This window comes from Ceratotherium simum, unplaced genomic scaffold (assembly GCF_057802395.1).
Source record: "Ceratotherium simum simum isolate JZ-2026a unplaced genomic scaffold, ASM5780239v1 HiC_scaffold_43, whole genome shotgun sequence".
Taxonomy (NCBI): domain Eukaryota; kingdom Metazoa; phylum Chordata; class Mammalia; order Perissodactyla; family Rhinocerotidae; genus Ceratotherium; species Ceratotherium simum.
In genome coordinates this window covers 2,449,531-2,466,208 of record NW_028261259.1, presented here as the reverse complement: position 1 = coordinate 2,466,208, position 16,678 = coordinate 2,449,531, and the positions used below count along the sequence as shown (strand labels likewise).

At 45.3% G+C, this 16,678-nt stretch overlaps 2 protein-coding genes across 3 annotated transcripts in view; one reads left to right on the top strand and one right to left on the bottom strand.

Moving 5' to 3' along the window:
* LOC147911378 (tubby-related protein 4-like) overlaps positions 1-15,374 on the top strand; it is a 34,901-nt gene extending 19,527 nt beyond the window's left edge. Inside the window, 5 exon segments of the mRNA XM_087428023.1 lie at positions 1-1,701; positions 1,704-1,795; positions 3,505-3,648; positions 10,162-10,356; positions 15,339-15,374. Coding sequence (XP_087284149.1) covers positions 1-1,701; positions 1,704-1,795; positions 3,505-3,648; positions 10,162-10,356; positions 15,339-15,374 — 2,168 coding nt within the window.
* The window catches only part of LOC147911376 (5'-3' exoribonuclease 2-like), an 85,967-nt gene continuing 70,706 nt past the window's right edge, over positions 1,418-16,678 (bottom strand). The window contains exon 17 of one of the 2 annotated variants that reach the window (XM_087428108.1): positions 1,418-16,675. In XM_087428108.1, the coding sequence (XP_087284234.1) occupies positions 16,639-16,675 (37 nt within the window). In that variant the 3' untranslated portion in view covers positions 1,418-16,638. The remainder of the gene's footprint in view (positions 16,676-16,678) is intronic. The other variant, XM_087428109.1, reaches the window with a different exon arrangement.

Sequence of the window (16,678 nt, the reverse complement as noted above, 5' to 3'; positions counted from 1 at the left end):
GGACGCGGATGCTCTGCGCCCACAACACCTACACCCTCCCCGGCCCAGGCAGCTCGGCCACCCTGAGGCTCAAGGCCACCGAGAAGAAGGTCCCCCAGCCCTGCACCAGCGCGACCCTGAAACGTCTGCTGGTGCCGCGCTACTCCATCCCACCGGGGGACCCGCCCCCGTATCCCGACCTCGCCGGGACGCTGGGCCCGGCCAGGGCCGCGGCGCAGAGGCCGGACAGCAGCCTCATCCACGCCACGCTGCGCAGGAACAACCGCGAGGCGGCGCTGCGGGTGGCGCAGCTGGCCGAGCCCCCGCGCGCCCCGCCGCAGCTGCCGGCCAAGCCCAAGGGCGCAGCGCCTTTCCTCGCGCGGCTGCCGCCCGCCATCTACGCCTGCAGCCAGTGCAGCGGGGGCGCGGCCGGGCGCGCCCAGCAGGGCGCGGGGGCGGGGGCGCATGCGGCCAGCAGGTCCCCGCTGTCCTCGCAGTCCTCCTACAGCCTCCTGAGCCCGCCCGACGGCGCCCGCGAGCGCGCCCACTATGTCAACTCGGCCTTCACCGAGGACGAGGCGCTGGGCCAGCACTGTCCGGTCGAGAAGCCCCTGTGGCACCCCGCGCCGCCCGAGGCTGCAGTGACCGGGAAGCGGCCGCCCCCTTACCAGTGGGACCCCGTGCTGGGGGAGGACATCTGGGTTCCCCAGGACAGAACAGCACAGACTGCAGTGCCCAACCCGCTGAAACTGTCCCCTCTGATGGCAGGTCAGAGCCAGCACCTGGACGTGTCCCGAGTGCCCTTCGTCTCCCCCAAGTCGCCCGCCAGCCCGACTGACACTTTCCAGACGGGCTATGGGATGGGAGTGCCCTACCCAGGAAGCTATAACACCCCCCGTTTGCCGGGAGTGCAGGCTCCCTGCTCCCCGAAAGACACCCTGTCCCAGACACAGTTTGCACAACAGGAGCCCCCTGTGGTCCTGCAGCCCGCCTACCCGCCCCCCCTCTCCTACTGCCCCCTGCCCCCCATGTATCCAGGAAGCAGCACGTGCTCGAGTTTACAGCCACCACCTATCGCCTTGCACCCCTGGAGTTCCTACAGCGCGTGCCCGCCCGTGCAGAGCCCCCAGGGCACGCTCCCCCACAAGGCACACTTGGTGGTGGAGAAGCCCCTCGTGTCCCCACCGCCCGCCGACCTCCAGAGCCACCTGGGCACAGAGGTGATGGTAGAGACCGCTGACAACTTCCAGGAAGTCCTCTCCCTGACGGAAAGTCCAGTCCCCCAGCGGACAGAGACATTCGGGAAGAAGAGCCGGAAGCGCCTGGACAGCCGAGCCGAGGAGGGAAACGTTCAGGCCATCACAGAGGGCAAGATGAAGGAGGCGGCTCGGACTCTGAGCGACTTGAATTCCCTGATCTCCAGCCCCCGCCTGGGGAGGGAGAAGAAGAAAGTGAAGAGTCAGAAACACCAGCTGAAGTGGAAGAAGTTGAACAAGACGAACGAGTTCCAGGACAGCTCGGCGAGCGAGCCCGGGCTGTTCGTCAGCGGGGATGAGCTGGTGAACCGGAGCCAGGGCGGCCAGACGGGCTGGAAGGGCAAGCGCAGCCTGCGCGCGGCCAGCGAGCCGGAGGAGGCCAAGGGCCACAGGGCCAGCGAGCGGGAGGACGGCCGGCTGGGCAGCCAGGGCTTCGTGCACGTCATGGCCAACAAGCAGCCGCTGTGGACGAGGCCACGCAGGGGTACCAGCTGGACTTTGGGGGACGGGTAACCCAGGAGTCGGCCAAGAACTTCCAGATCGAGCTGGAGGGGCGGCAGGTGAGAGCCTGGCCAGGGGCCACGGCGCGGCTGTCTCATCCTGACGGGCCTCTGGGGGCCTTTAAAGGGGGGCGGGTATCAGTGCCTTGGCCTTGGAGGGGCGTTTCTCAAAAGGCCGCACGGGAAATGTGGAAAACAGCTGGTGTCTCTCGGGGCCAACTGGAGTTGTGATTTTCAGTGTACCCCTTGCTGTCTTGTCTTTATTTCTCATCAGAGTAACACGTGTACTGATTTTTTAAAGTCAAATGTTTCTACAAGACCCGAGAGGACCACTAACAGGCCCCTGCGCGCTCCCAAACCTCAGCCTCCCCCAGAGGGCGTGCTTCCACCTCTGTTGGCTTTTTTCTGGTATTTGCCACCATATTTGTAAAGAGCAGGGTGTCTACTATTTGGTGATTTTTCAGTTTTCAGCATCGTGTATTGACTTCTTCCTGAGGAACGTGAGGGTTTGTTTTCTTCACCCCCCACCCTCTGACTACACACACGTGAACTTTCCCTACCCCCCTTCCCAGTTGAATCAGTAGTCACTGGTCACCTCCTTATGCCAGTAAGTACCGTTCAGAGCTGAACCATGTGATATGGTTTAATCACATTTCTTTTTTTATTGGAGAGTCGTTTTTCCCCCCCAGACATAATAATTACCCAGTTTTTGTTTGCTTGCTTATTTGCTAATTTCTCTGTGTATTTATTATTAAGTCATTCGCTGATTCCCTGGCAGAATGCAAATCCCCTCTTGGTGCAAACACATTGGGTAATTTGTCAGTTCTTCCTGCTCCAACCTGGAACGGTTGCCCCAGCCCTGCTGTGTAGCTACTGTTCTGGAACTACCCTCCTCCACCATCCTGGAATTCCCTTCACTTCTCCTATTTAAATCTCATTTTCACTAATTCACTCAACAAATGTTGATTGAGCACCTGCTGTGTGCCTGGGAATCCTCTGAGCCAGGAGTATGGCCCACGGGCCAGTCCCTCTGCTCTTGCTTTTTATAAATAAAGTTTTATTGGGACACAGCCACGCCCGTCCACTTAGTCTAGTTTACGGCTGCTTCCGCCCTACAGCAGCAGAGTTAAGCAGTTGTGACAAAGACCGTATGACTTACAAAGGCTAAGATATTATTGGCCCTTTACAGAGAGTTTGCCAGCCCTTACTCTAAGTGCTGAAATTAGATCAATGAGGAAAACAGAAAATCCCTATCCTGATGGAGTTTACAAAAATGGAAGAAAGACAATAAATAAGTGTACATAACATGTTGTATAATAATACAGTGTCACGTGGTCCCCATGAGTACTGAAATGACAAGGGCAAGCAGGCTCGGGAAAGAGGCGGTGGCGTTCTGTCCCTCTCTGAGTAGTGACATTGACAGTTGCAGTTGATATTTCTCGTCAGCCCCTTTTAGCCTGTAGATTCTTCTTCCTACTTGTTCTTCCTTTTTCTGTTTCCTGGATGAGGAAGCCCCTTCATTTGACCTGTGGAGCTTTCCATGCCCTGAAGTCTGCTCATTGTCTCCCCACTGCGTTGTTTAACATGTTCCTCCGCTCCTTTATTTCCACCAAACTCGTCGTTAGATCGAGAAGCTTGATCAGAGTCACTTTTGTTGGCATCTCGTAGGCCGTGCTATCTGCCTCCAACAGGTGCTGCCCAGACCCGGCTGCCCTGTGTCCCGCCTTGTTTGTGCTTTAATGTCTTTGCTTCCCTCCCTCGCCCCCCAGGTGATGCAGTTTGGAAGGATCCACGGCAATGCGTACATCCTGGACTTCCAGTACCCCTTCTCCGCTGTGCAGGCCTTCGCCCGTCGCCCTGGCCAACGTGACTCAGCGCCTGAAATGAAGAGACTGCTGTGCGGAGGAGGAGAGGTAGAGGAGCCTTTTCAGAGGGGCCTGATGGGAGATGCTCGAGGAGCCCGCCCCGGCCCCAGGGGCTGGGGACCAGAAGACAGGAGCAGAACTGGAAACGTCTGTCAGGCCCGGGGCAGGCACTGACCTTCAGTTGCTGTCGTTTGTTTGGGCTTTTATTCTCCTTTATTGTCTTTCTTTCTTCTTTCTTTTTAAACAAAAACAAAACACAGGAGAGTGGTATTTGGAAGCAAAGGGTGCGAGGCACCTGGTGTTCTTTTAGGAAACGTGCTTGCTGTGGTAATGTCCTCCTGGTGTGCCTGTGTGAGCTGCGGGACGAGGGGCCCTTCAGCAGAAACATGGACTACCTTCTGGCCTGCTATTCTTTTAGACTAAGGAGTATGCGTGCTTTTCATTCTCCACAATGTCTAGCTTTTATTACTCCTCCAACATCACCACTAGTGTAAAAACAAAAAACTTTTTTAAAAGACACAACCAAAAATCCTGAAGGTACAGGTTCTCTTGGGGGAACATTTAGTTCACACATATTCTGTTACTCCCCCAGAGGTGACTTGATTAATGAAGGGTGTTTTGGCAAATGCACTGTGTTTGACTAATAAAAGTAGGCTTTGTATGGGGGTGCTATTACCCGGTATAAATAGGCGTTGCTCATGAGGATGTAGGGGAAGGGACGGCAGGTGAGAAGGGAACTCCTGCACATGTACGCACGGGTGGTTCACGCAGCGTGACTTGAAATCGTACAAGGGCTACGCTCCTGTTCGGAGGATGTTTACTTTGAAGACTCCACTAGTTTTATAATATGTCACAATTCCGTAGGCTCAGTGACTCAGTATGATTGACTTCGGGAGAAGGTAGGAGACAGAAGTGGAGAGATCCCGGTGTGCGGTGGGGTAGCGATTTTCTCAGCTACCGTGGTGGCTAGTCACTGGATGCCCACCAGCTGAGAAGCAGCCTTTATTCCCCCACCCCTTTTATTGTTTAATCTGGAAAATGCAGCAGTGGACATTTTCTCTCCCGTGAGATGACACTGTTCTACCCTTTCTAAAAAGGCTGGCGATACCAATTGAAAGCCCTCCTTTCCTCTTCTTGGCTACATTGAAATGCAATTGACTAGAAATGGTTTCCTCTAGATTAGAAATGTAACAAAAAAATTTTAAGCATTTGCCAGGGTATTAAGAGAGAGAGTTATACTCAGCTCTTTGACAAAAGTCTCACAATCTTCTCTAGGGAAAAAAAAAGTTGTTTAGTAACTGTACAGACTGTTTACTGAGGAAATAAACCACTGGGAGAACGTGGTTAAATTATGGGACTTTAGGTAGTTGGTTGACTACTCATTGTTAATTGCGCCAAAAAAAAAAAGTCCACTGAGATGATCTTCTGCCACCTCCCCCTCCTCAGGGGACGCCTTGGGTGGCATTCAGCTCTGAGAACAAGCCCCAGTTCCTCTTTTTCAGTTATTCACATCTGTAATGTTGTTTAGGTAGGGCAGGAGCACAAGAACTGTCTACTAGCTTAGGGTCCTAAATTTGGATTTTGTTTGGAAACAGACAAGTGGAAGATACTGCAGAAAAGTATTTTCAAAATAATTTTTTTTTAATTCCCTGTTTGGGTTTAAAAGACACTGGCCCGTTCCTTTCCCAGAGCAAGATGGTATCGCTCACTGTTCTCTCCAGACTGTGAAGAAACAGATGAGGTTTTAAATACGGTGAAGACCATCTTCCAGCTAATACCAGAGTTTCCCATTTTATATTTTAAAATATTGAACCTGATTCTTTGGTGGGTAAATTCTGCCAGAAAGAATTTAGCAGTGTATTCAGAATTATATAATTATTTTATGAGTTTCTGTAGCTTGTTACGATGTTTCATTGCTTATTATTAGTTGTGCAATAATGGTTATAGCCTATTTCTAAAATAATTTAAATGCAATTCCCCTGTTTTATTGTCCAAAAGATAATTATTTATCTTGCTTTAATAGTGTTCTCAGGAATTATTTTGTTACTATGTATTGGTGAGTTATGCCCATTTTATTATTTAGAAAAAGAGTATGTTTGTAATGACTTATTTGGTAGCAGTATATTTTGCTGCAAGAAATAAAGAGGATATGGTAAAAGGTTTTTTTGCTGGACAATTTATAACTTTTTCTAATTGGGAAAAAAAATCCTATTAATCCTTTAAAAGTAACTTTTTTTGCATTTTGTGGTATTGATCATATACAAAGGAGAAGACTTCTTTGAGATAACAGAGCCTAAAATAATATTTCCCCTTCTCTTGGAAATTTTATTTTTAATTAAAAATAAAAGGTGATATGAAATGAGAGGAGACATTAGGAAGAGAGTAGCAGAGGAAGGAATTATTAGGAATAAGTTTCCGTTTTTAAAGTTCTGCCTGGTCTTTAAGATGTAAAGACCACGAAAGGGTACATTTTAGAACTTTTCTTCATCAGAGCAAATATAGGGGGAAATCCTTGGAATAAAAACTACAAATACATGTTTGAAGAGCAAGTGAGTATGTGTAGCAAATAATTAACTAAACTTACTAAACTCTTAGATCACTCCCCAAAAGGCCTTTTCCCCTGGTAGAGACAGAGACCTCGGGCTGGGATGTTTTGCGTACATGCGCGTCCGCCTGTGGATGAGCAACTGCCCAGCTCCCCTTGCTCCGGCCAAAGGAGCAGAGACTCTCGAAGGCCACGGCAGACGGCCCAGGTGTCTGCAGCAGCTGCTGTGTGGTGTCTTTTAAGTTCATGGTGATGCTTTTCCTTGTTTTAAAAATTGTTTTCATTCCGTCAGTCCCAATTTATTAAATACTACTAAAGTCAGTACTTTAAACAGCAGAATTGTACATCCTTCATGTTTGTTAATAGCAGTTAATGACTATTAAGATACCTCATTGGATCCCTAAATTTAAAAACATTAGCCCAGTCAATAGTCATCTACATAAAGAATCCATGCCTTTTTGAGGGAAGCGATAAATTAACAAACATAAAAACCAATTTTAAATTAGTTTTAACTCTAACCTCATCAAACCAAAGGCACAGATGTGTGTACGGTGTACCCATTGAATGTATATCCCAAGAAAAATTGGCACCAAGGAGCAGGAAAATGTCAAAGCTCTCATGGCAGCATAAGTCAGGATTTTGTAGGTTAGTGTTTTTCATCCATGGCCACTGCTCCCTTGTTGAGTGTCCCACAAGGACACGCAGGAACGTGCACGTTCCTCTTGTTAGCATAGCAGAACGTCAGGAGACCCCAGGGTCTCTGTGCCGAAAGTTGGAGGGTGACCGTGGGCCTCCATTTGTCCATCTGTAAAATGAAAGGACGACCAGGACCGTGTTCTGAACTCCCCTCCACTCTAACAGACCAAAGGCGCAAAACATGGCGTCTCATCCTTCCGCTGTACAAACTCGGAAGCTGTGTTCCCAAACATTGCCTTTTTGTAGTGATTTCTCCTGTATTAGTGAGCTATCTACTGAGTGTAAACCAGTGCATTTAAAATACTGTCTCGAGCAGGCTCACCTCTAGAAACAAATGCATTTGGAATTGCGATTGTTTTCAAAAATTACACAGAAGCACCAATTCGAGCTGAGACAGGAGCCTCCCCATGAGTGTGCCCTGCTTGGTGGACGCCCTTGAGAACAGCCCTAAAAGAAGTCATCGCTTGCCCCAAAGACCAGAGAGTGGGTTGAAAAAAGAGCAAAGGAGTGTATGCCCCGGCTGGCTTGAATTCGAGTGTCCTCTGCAGTGTTGCGCTATCTTCAGGTTCAAAGGTTTCTTGAAAAAGAGCCCATTGTGTCCCTGTGTGGGCCGTCCATCACTTGGCCAAGTCAATGGTTGTGAACCAAGTTAGTTGAGACAAAATGTGTCAAAAATGTTGTTTAAGATCCTGGGATTTTGTAATAGCACAGAACTCAAAACTCTTCACCATTCTTTTATTTCCTTCTCCCCAGCTGATAAAACTCTGAGGGGTTGTGGCTTATTTTGTTTTCGTTTCTTTGGCTTCGTGCAATTTTCTTGTAACTTTACTTGTACCTATATTTTCTGTTTACAAGTTCTTTTAAAGGGGAGGGATAGGGTTCTCAGATCTCGTTGTTTACTGTAGATCAAAAAATTTCTTTTCATGTTGTAGAAAAGCATGGGTTATGCGTTTGATGAAAAAGGCACTGTATTATTTACCAAAGGGGTATTGTTTTCGCATTTGTTTATAAATGCATTATTTTGGTACTGTAAATTTGGACATAATTTCTGAGTTTATTACTACTGGCATTTTCTTTTCCTTTTTTTTTTTTAAACTGTAAGTGCGCGATGCAGGTGCACAGGTCCCAGACCAAACCAGACCACCAGCATGTTCTCGTCCAAACTTCGGGGATGGCGCACGCTTCTGTGGGCGCCTCAGTTCCTCCACCGTTGGTTTGTTTGTTTTCAATTCCAGCATCCTGCTTTGTTTTGCTTTCCAAGCAAGATCTGTTGAGATTCCCCGTTGCATTCTAACGAGCTCACCCTTGTTTGCCTCTCTTATGTATTTGGTGTATCAGATTGTGCAGGAGGTATTCTAGAAGGCATTAATGGTTTGCATTCAAAATGGTGTGGTTTGTCCAAATTATTTTGTCTTTATTATTGAGATGGATTAATCTCCTTATGTTTTTTTTTTCTTGATGATTTGAAGTTGTAAGAGTTGTCCAGCTATTGCTTAATAAAATTTTGCAAATCAAAAAAAATCAATTACTGGTGTGCAAAATTCAGATGTGGATCTTGAGTCCTGTGAGAAGAAATGACCTCGCTCTGTTGGCATGGCCCATCCTCCACTTGCCCCTCCAATCCCTGGGTTACTGCCAGCTCCGTGAGTTACTGCTGACGGTTACTGGACACCCTGAGATCCTTATCATCATTGCTCTTTTCGAGAGGTCAGAGGCTGTGCTGTTGTCTTGACAAGTTGGTCTGAGTTTGTGTTTGTTTTTTCGTGTTTTATTAAAGGGGCCCATTCAGGATGCATCTATCACAGTACCTACAAGACCAGAGGTGCTAAATACATTGACACCTTCTTTGTTACTTTGTAGGAAAGTTAATAAAACCAGGTTTTGAGCAATTCCACTATAAGTGCTAATAGAACTGTTCATTGTTGTTATTACTAACGAGTCTTAGGGCACCTCCTTGCCCTGCCCTAGAGTTCCCTCTGACCATGGGAGGGGGCAGGGACAGGGGTCATAGGAGGTTCATCTGTAAACACGGTAGTTACATGCACATGTGCAGAACTGCCCTTTTGGTTTTTTCAGAGATAAAAATAAACGTGATCACTCAAGCTTTAGAGACAGAAGAACCAAAAACCACTGTTGGCTCTACCAAATTCTAATTACGCATTGTTTTAAAATAATCATAGGACTATAAATCTGTGCTTTAAATAGTAGTAGCCATACAAAGCTAACTGACCTGAATTTTGTATAAGAATCAAAATATGTCTTATTTTGTTATGAAAGTTTGTGAACTTCAAGTTAACATTCATCGTATCTTCATCACTTAAACCAGGTAGCAAGGAGACGTTGTCGAACAAAAATGCCTTCTCTCCCTCCCCCTAAAAATACAGGAGACCCCAACCGGAGCAGCCAGGCCGTACCTGGGTCTGTGCCGCGGAAGAGTGTGTAGGCAATCAGCCCCATAGTCAGCTTTTGGAGCCTTTCGGTGTGAGCTGGTGTCTGCAGAAGTGATTGATTGATTTGATTTGATTTGATTTATTTATTTATTTAGTGAGGAAGATCAGCCCTGAGCTAACATCTGTGCTAATCCTCCTCTTTTTGCTGAGGAAGTCCAGCTGTGAGCTAACATCTATTGCCAATCCTCCTCCTTTTTTTCTCCTCCAAAGCCCCAGTAGATAGTTGTATTCAGTGGAGGATTTAAATATATATTGATTTTATTTAATTAAGACAATGTATATGCTTGCTGGTTTTAAAATGGGAAATATAGAAAATTACAAAGAACAAGAAAGATCTCTACCATCCAGAGATAATGAAAATTAATTTAAAAAATAAATCCTGTAATTTTATGCGTGTATTCTTTTTCAAATGTGTGACCATACTCCATATCAGTGGTTCTCAACTGGGAGCAACTTTGCCCTCTCGAGGACATTTGGCAATGGCAGGAAACATTTTTTGTTGTCACCACTTGGTGAGGGAGAGTGCTCCTGGCATCTAGTGGGTCAGAGGGTTTTGCTAAATATCCTACAATGCAGAGGACAGCCCTCCACGACAGAGAATCATCCAGCCCAGAACGTCAACAGCGCTGAGATTGAGAGACCCTGATCCATGTAGTATATATACAGCTTTATAAATTTAACATTGTCATGGACACTTTCTAATACCCATAAGTGGTCTGAAAACATAATTTTTTAAGGGCTGAATGGTACTCCAGATCAAGAATGTATAATAAATTAAGCAATTTTACCCTATTTACAATAATTGTAAATTTATTAAAGAATACGAAGGTCCAAAATGAGTTGATATCTCTTTTCTTTTACTGGATCCAGGAGGCCCCTGTGCTGACTGTGATCACCTATGTGGGGCTGAGTGTCTCTCTGCTGTGTCTCCTCATGGCTGCCCTCATCTTTCTCCTGTGCAGATCTATCCAGAACACCGGCACCTCCCTCCACCTGCAGCTCTCACTCTGCCTCTTCCTGGCCCACCTGCTCTTCCTCACGGGCACCAAACAAAGAAGTCCCAAGGTAGAAAAACTAACCTTAGCTCATTCTTCTTTATGGAGAGCTTGCCAATGAGGAGAAAAGAGGTATATGGAGATGTGATGTGACAAGAAATACCCTGATGGCAAACTTCAAAAATGTTTCATTTGTTGCTGCCATTTGCAAAGCATTTTGTATAGGTCAAGTTGTGTGATTTACATAATTTAATTTAATTGGCTGCATTCATTGACTTTAACAAATATTTATTTAGGGCCAACTCTGGACCTAGAATTTTGCTAGGCACTAAGGATACACAGTTCCTGTCCTCATCCAATTAAAACCTAAAGAACTTGTTTTCACAGCAGGAGCAAACACACAGGGATTCAGGACCCCATAGGTGAGACACCTACCACTGTCAAAATTAGGAAAGACTCCCTGAAGGAACTTATGTCTAAGCTGTGTCCTTTAGTTAGTGGAAGAAGTTAGTGAGTGGAAGGAAAAAGTATTCCAGAGAGAACTGATGAAGGCCTGGATGTGAGCTGGGTCTCAACCTATTTGGGAAACCTTAGGTAGCTCAGTTTACCTAGAAGAAGGGTTCTCACACTTTCCCATGCGTCAGACTCATCCAGAGGGCTTTTGAAAAAATGAGCCTTACACCTAGGTTTTATGATCCAGTAGGTCTGGCATAGAGTCTGAGAACCTACATTTATAACAAGCTCCCAGGTCATATTGTTGCTGATGGTCCAGGGACCATACTCTGAGAGCCACTAACACGGAATATATGCTGGGATTGAGGAGGAGGCAATACCACCTTCCAGGTGTTCTGGGTGTTGTGTGGTATCTTAGCCTTGAAACCTGAATAAACAGAATGTAGAGAAATGTTCAAGGCTGAAAACTGCTCTAAGGTGGTGGCAACTAAGAAGGAAATTGAATGGATTTGAGTGTGAGAGAAGATGCAGAATCTACAGCACTTACTCACTGCTGGGATGTGGAGGATGAGGTTAGGGAATTCATCAGGAGTGACACCCAGAATGCAGGTTTGGCCAATGGAATGGATGGATGATTGTCCTGTTCACAGAATACAGTGTAAGGAGCTCATTAGATCAGATCCCTTTGAGACATGTTGAGATATCCTTGGCATATCCAAATTGAAGTGGTTAGAGGACAATTCCCTCTATAGATCTAGTGCTCAGGCAAGAATACACTTGGAAATAATTAGCACACCAACTGGAGGTAATGGAAACCAGGGAGAGGATGAAAACTCTTGGGAATAATGATGCAGAATGAGAAGGGTATTGAGGATGAAATTCTGAAGGACAGGCAAAACAAAGCAAAAAAAAAAAATAGAGATAGCACAGCCAGGGAGAGAAGAGTTTTAAGTTTCAAATATTGCAATGGTTCAAGACAATAAAGCTTGAAAAGTTTCTACTGGTCAAATCCAAAAGTGACCATTGGTGAATTTGGTGAAAGCTGTTTAAGAGCAGTAGTAAGGCAGAAGCCAGGTAGTACTGGGGGAGGGCTGAGGACCGAATGGGTTGCGGAGGGAAGAGGGAAAAGGAGAAGGTAGCACACTTGAAGAGGGAGGAGGAGACTGGGATGAATTTGGAGCAGAACTTGAGACCAGCGAGGTATTTGGTTTTAGTAAAATGAAAGAGACTTGATAATATCTAAATGCATTTAAGAAGGTGCCCAAGAGAAGAACCACGACTAAAAACAGACAGGGGGACCCAAGCAAGACTAAGAGGCAGGATAGAGAACAAAAATGAGGTTTTCACTTTGGAGGGTACTGGGGAAATGGGACTACATCAAACTAAAAATCTTTTGCACTGCAAAGTGAACCACCAACAAAACAAAAAGACAATCTAACTATTGGGAGAAGATATTAGCAAACCACCCATCTGATAAGGGGTTAATCTCCAAAATATGTAAAGAACTCATGCATCTCAACAAAAAAAAACCTAAAAACCCACTTAAAAAATTGGCAAAAGACCTGAACAGACATTTCTCCAAAGATGATATACAGATGGCCAACAGGCACATGAAAAGATGTTCAACATCATTAACTATCAGGGAAATGCAAATCAAAACTACAATGAGATATCACCTCACGCCTGTCAGAATGGCTATAATCAACAAGACAGGAAACAACAAGTGTTGGAGAAGATGTGGAGAGAAGGGAAGTGTCATACACTGCTGGTGGGAGTGCAAACTGGTGCAGCCACTATGGAAAACAGTATGGAGATTCCTCAAAATATTAAGGCTAGAACTACCATATGATCCAGCTATTCCACTGCTGGGTTTATCCAAAGAACGTGAAAACACCAATGCGTAAAGATACATGCACCCCTGTGTTCATTGCAACGTTCTTCACAATAGCTAAGACTTGGAAGCAACCTAAGTGCCCATCAAGGGACGAATGGATAAAGAAGATGTCGTATATATACACACTGGAATACTACTCAGCCATAAGAAATGAAGAAATCCAGCCATTTATGACAGCATGGATGGACATTGAGGGTATTATGCAAAGTGAAATAAGTCAGAGGCAGAAGGTCAAATACCGTATGATCTCACTCATTAAGTAGTAGACAATAACAACAACAAACAAACACACAGAGACAGAGATTGGATTGGTGGTTACCAGAGGGGAAAGGCGCAGGGAGGAGGGCGAAAGGGATAATTAGGCACATGTCTGTGGTGATGGATTGTAATTAGTATTTGGGTGGTGAACATGTGAACATGATGGAATCCATACAGAAATAGAAGTATAATGAGGTACACCTGAAATTTATACAATGTTATAAACCAATGTTACCACAATAAACAAACAAACAAAAAACAGAAAAGAAAAAGGAAATGTAGAAGAATTTCTACACAGCGTTAACACATTTTAGTCAGAGACCATAAAAAACTATACATTATTTTAGTTCTTAGGCAGTATCTTAATCGGAATAAAGGAGGCAGAAAGTTAGGCTTATCTGGTAATAGAGTTTTACCAATTGAGTTTCATAAAAGAATTAAAAAACAAGGGAGTTGCAATGAGCACAGGGGTGCATGTACCTTTACAAATTGGTGTTTTCAAGTTCTTTGGATAAATACCCAACAGTGGAATAGCTGGATCATATGGTAGTTCTAGCCTTGATTTTTTGAGGAATCTCCATACTGTTTTCCATAGTGGCGCCACCAGTTTGCACTCCCACCAGCAGTGTATGACAGTTCCCTTCTCTCCACATCCTCTCCAACACATGTTGTTTCCTGTCTTGTTTATTATAGCCATTCTGACGGGCGTGAGGTGATATCTCATTGTAGTGCCCATCAAGGGACGAATGGATAAAGAAGATGTGGTATATATACACAATGGAATACTACTCAGCCATAAGAAATGATGAAATCCAGCCATTTGTGACAACGTGGAAGGACATTGAGGGTATAATGCAAAGTGAAATAAGTCAGAGGGAGAAGGTCAAATACCGTATGATTTCCTTCATTAAGTAGCAGATAATAACAACAATAAACAAACACATAGGGACAGAGATTGGATTGGTGGTTACCAGAGGGGAAGGGGGGAGGGAGGAGGGTGAAAGGGATAATTCGGTACATGTGTGTGGTGATGGGTTGTAATTAGTATTTTGGTGGTGAACATGATGTCATCTATGCAGAAATAGAAGTACAATGATGTACACCTGAAATTTTCAAAATGTTATAAACCAATGTTACTGCAATAAACAAAAAATTAAAAAAAAAAAAAGCAAGGGAGTTGAATATAATTGCAAAGACTGGCTGAAGCAGTATAAGTTGAGGTCTAGGAGAGACAGGGAAGGAGATGAACAAAAGAAGGAATAGACTAGTGTGGAGAAAGCACAAGGATCAAGCCCGATGTCTTGGCAAAATTTAAGAACAAGGATGTTTGGTGTCACTGCACGTTTAAAAACCTGGAAGGACAAGTTCACAAAGAAGAATGTCTGAATTTAATGGCAAGGAGTATGGTGTGGCTGTGGAATTAGGCGTTCAAAGTGAAATGTAGATCATTGTAGGTAAGAGGTCAAGAAATTTAGAAGCCAAGGCATTGGATACTGAATTTATCCAGGACAATGGCAGAAACTGGGCAGGCACTCAAATTGTAAAAGCATAACAGGAGTCACTCAGTAATTAGGAAGTGCCAAGGATAAGAAAGGGTGAAGGATGACACAGCTGGAGCTGGATGGCAGGATTTTCTGTGCAGGAATAATAGACAGGAAATTGTGTTAATGAGTAAAAAGAGAACTGACCCACTTTTAGACCCTAAGGCGCATAGTCTACATGGAAGAGATATCTACTTAAGACAGATGCAGGGGAAGTAGCATCTCCAAAGGAGAATCAGATTTGAGGAAAATCAAGGAGCTGGAGGAGAGTTCAGTAAAGATGTGGCAGGAAATTCACAGGGCCAGGGGAACAGTTTTGAGGGAAGTGAGGCACAAAGTGGTTGGGTCTGGGCTGAGGAAACATGGAGTCATGTGGGAATGAGAGCATGGAAAATAATAAATGAGACATTTCAAAGAATGATCAAGTGTGATAGGAATGAGACACACAGGGGGATTAGCTGGCCACAAGTTTTCCAGAAGAGTTGGTTTTTGTAAACCTTTGTAGTTGGGGCAGGAATCACGTCTTTCTAGAAGACTTCAGACTCAATACCAGCCCACCTAAGGAGGCAGACAACGGGGATTATTTTAGTTCTTAAACCTCTAACACATTGAATACTTTCCTTGTCCTGTGTCAATATTTTATAGTTACAAATATAAATTGTGAAATTTATTTGTAAATTTACTGTTTCTAAGTTTATGTCTCTCTTCAGTAGTTCAAATGTGATGCTACAGTGGGAATAAAATTACATCCTAGATTTGCCAACAAATCTAAACAAAAGAAGGATATTCAAAGAAGGCTAAGCAAACTTCTCCCACTAAATGTGTCCCGAGACAGCCCTGAGGAGTAGCAGGTGGTGTGCTCTTTGTGCCCATCAAGCACTCCAGTGACTCTCCCCTCCCCTCCAGGTGCTGTGCTCCATCATCGCAAGGGTGTTGCACTAGCTCTACTTGGCCTCCTTCACCTGGATGCTCCTCGAAGGACAGCAGCTCCTCCTCACCGTTAACAACCTCAAAGTGGCCAACTACACCAGCACAAAAAGACTCAAGAAGAGGCTTCGGTATCCTTTTGGCTATGGGACCCCAGCTATGATTGTGGCTGTGTCTGCGGGCTCAACCCCCATGGATATGGCACACCTACACAGTGAGTGGGGTGCTGAACTCCTGCTGATGGGGAAATGTGTGTACACCTCTCTCCATGGGAAATCAAGAGACAACAACAGAAAACTATTTAAGACAATCATCATTATAATTATTAATATTGACATCCATAATATGAACAGCAGTGGTGCCAGCAGTTCTCACTTGCCGTTTCCTATGTCCAGGCTCCGTGGTAAACACTTTGTATATAATATTCCATTTGACACTCAGTATCCGCATTTGAAGTAGGGTTTATTCCTGTGTCTCCACTTAACAGGTGAGGAAACCGAGACTCAAAGCGGTTGTGATTAGTTCTTGGTCAGTGAATTAGGTAAGTATCAGATTTGCCTACTTCTGGAAGCTGTTCTCATTCAACTAAATTTTGCTGCATCCCTAAATCATTGTATTCACAACACGAAGCAACTTACTCATCATCTTGGGCTTTTCCTCCTATCATCAATATCAGACTGTCAGGGGCCGGCCCGTGGCTTAGCGGTTAAGTGCGCGTGCTCTGCTACAGGCGGCCGGGTTCAGATCTGGGCGCACCGACGCACCGCTTCTCAGGCCATGCTGAGGCCACATCCCACATACAGCAACTAGAGGGATGTGCAACTATGATGTACAACTATCTACTGGGGCTTGGGGGGAAAAAAAAGGAGGAGGATTGGCCGTAGATGTTAGCTCAGAACCGGTCTTCCTCAGCAAAAACAGGACGATTAGCACGGATGTTAGCTCAGGGCTGATCTTCCTCACACACACAAAAATATATGTATATATCAGAGAGTCAGGAGGAAATGGTTTGGCATTTAAAGTGCAAGCAGGTGAGTTCCCTGAATTACCACTCAAATGTACACTACCATATAGATGGAATCATTAATTTCTGGGGTGTTATCGAGTAGTAGAGGTTATCTAAACTTAAGATGCATTTCCGACGTTTTATCAGAAGAGGTCAAGCAGCTCAGCGTCCTGTGAAGTGTCACAAACAGGGACAGTTCAACTCCCCCAAGTGCTGTCAACCATCGAGGCTGTTCCTGCTGCATGTGCTCCGCCTCCTGCAGGCGTCTGGTTCTCAGTTATCTGCTGGGCAACCACGAGCCTTACACACTCTG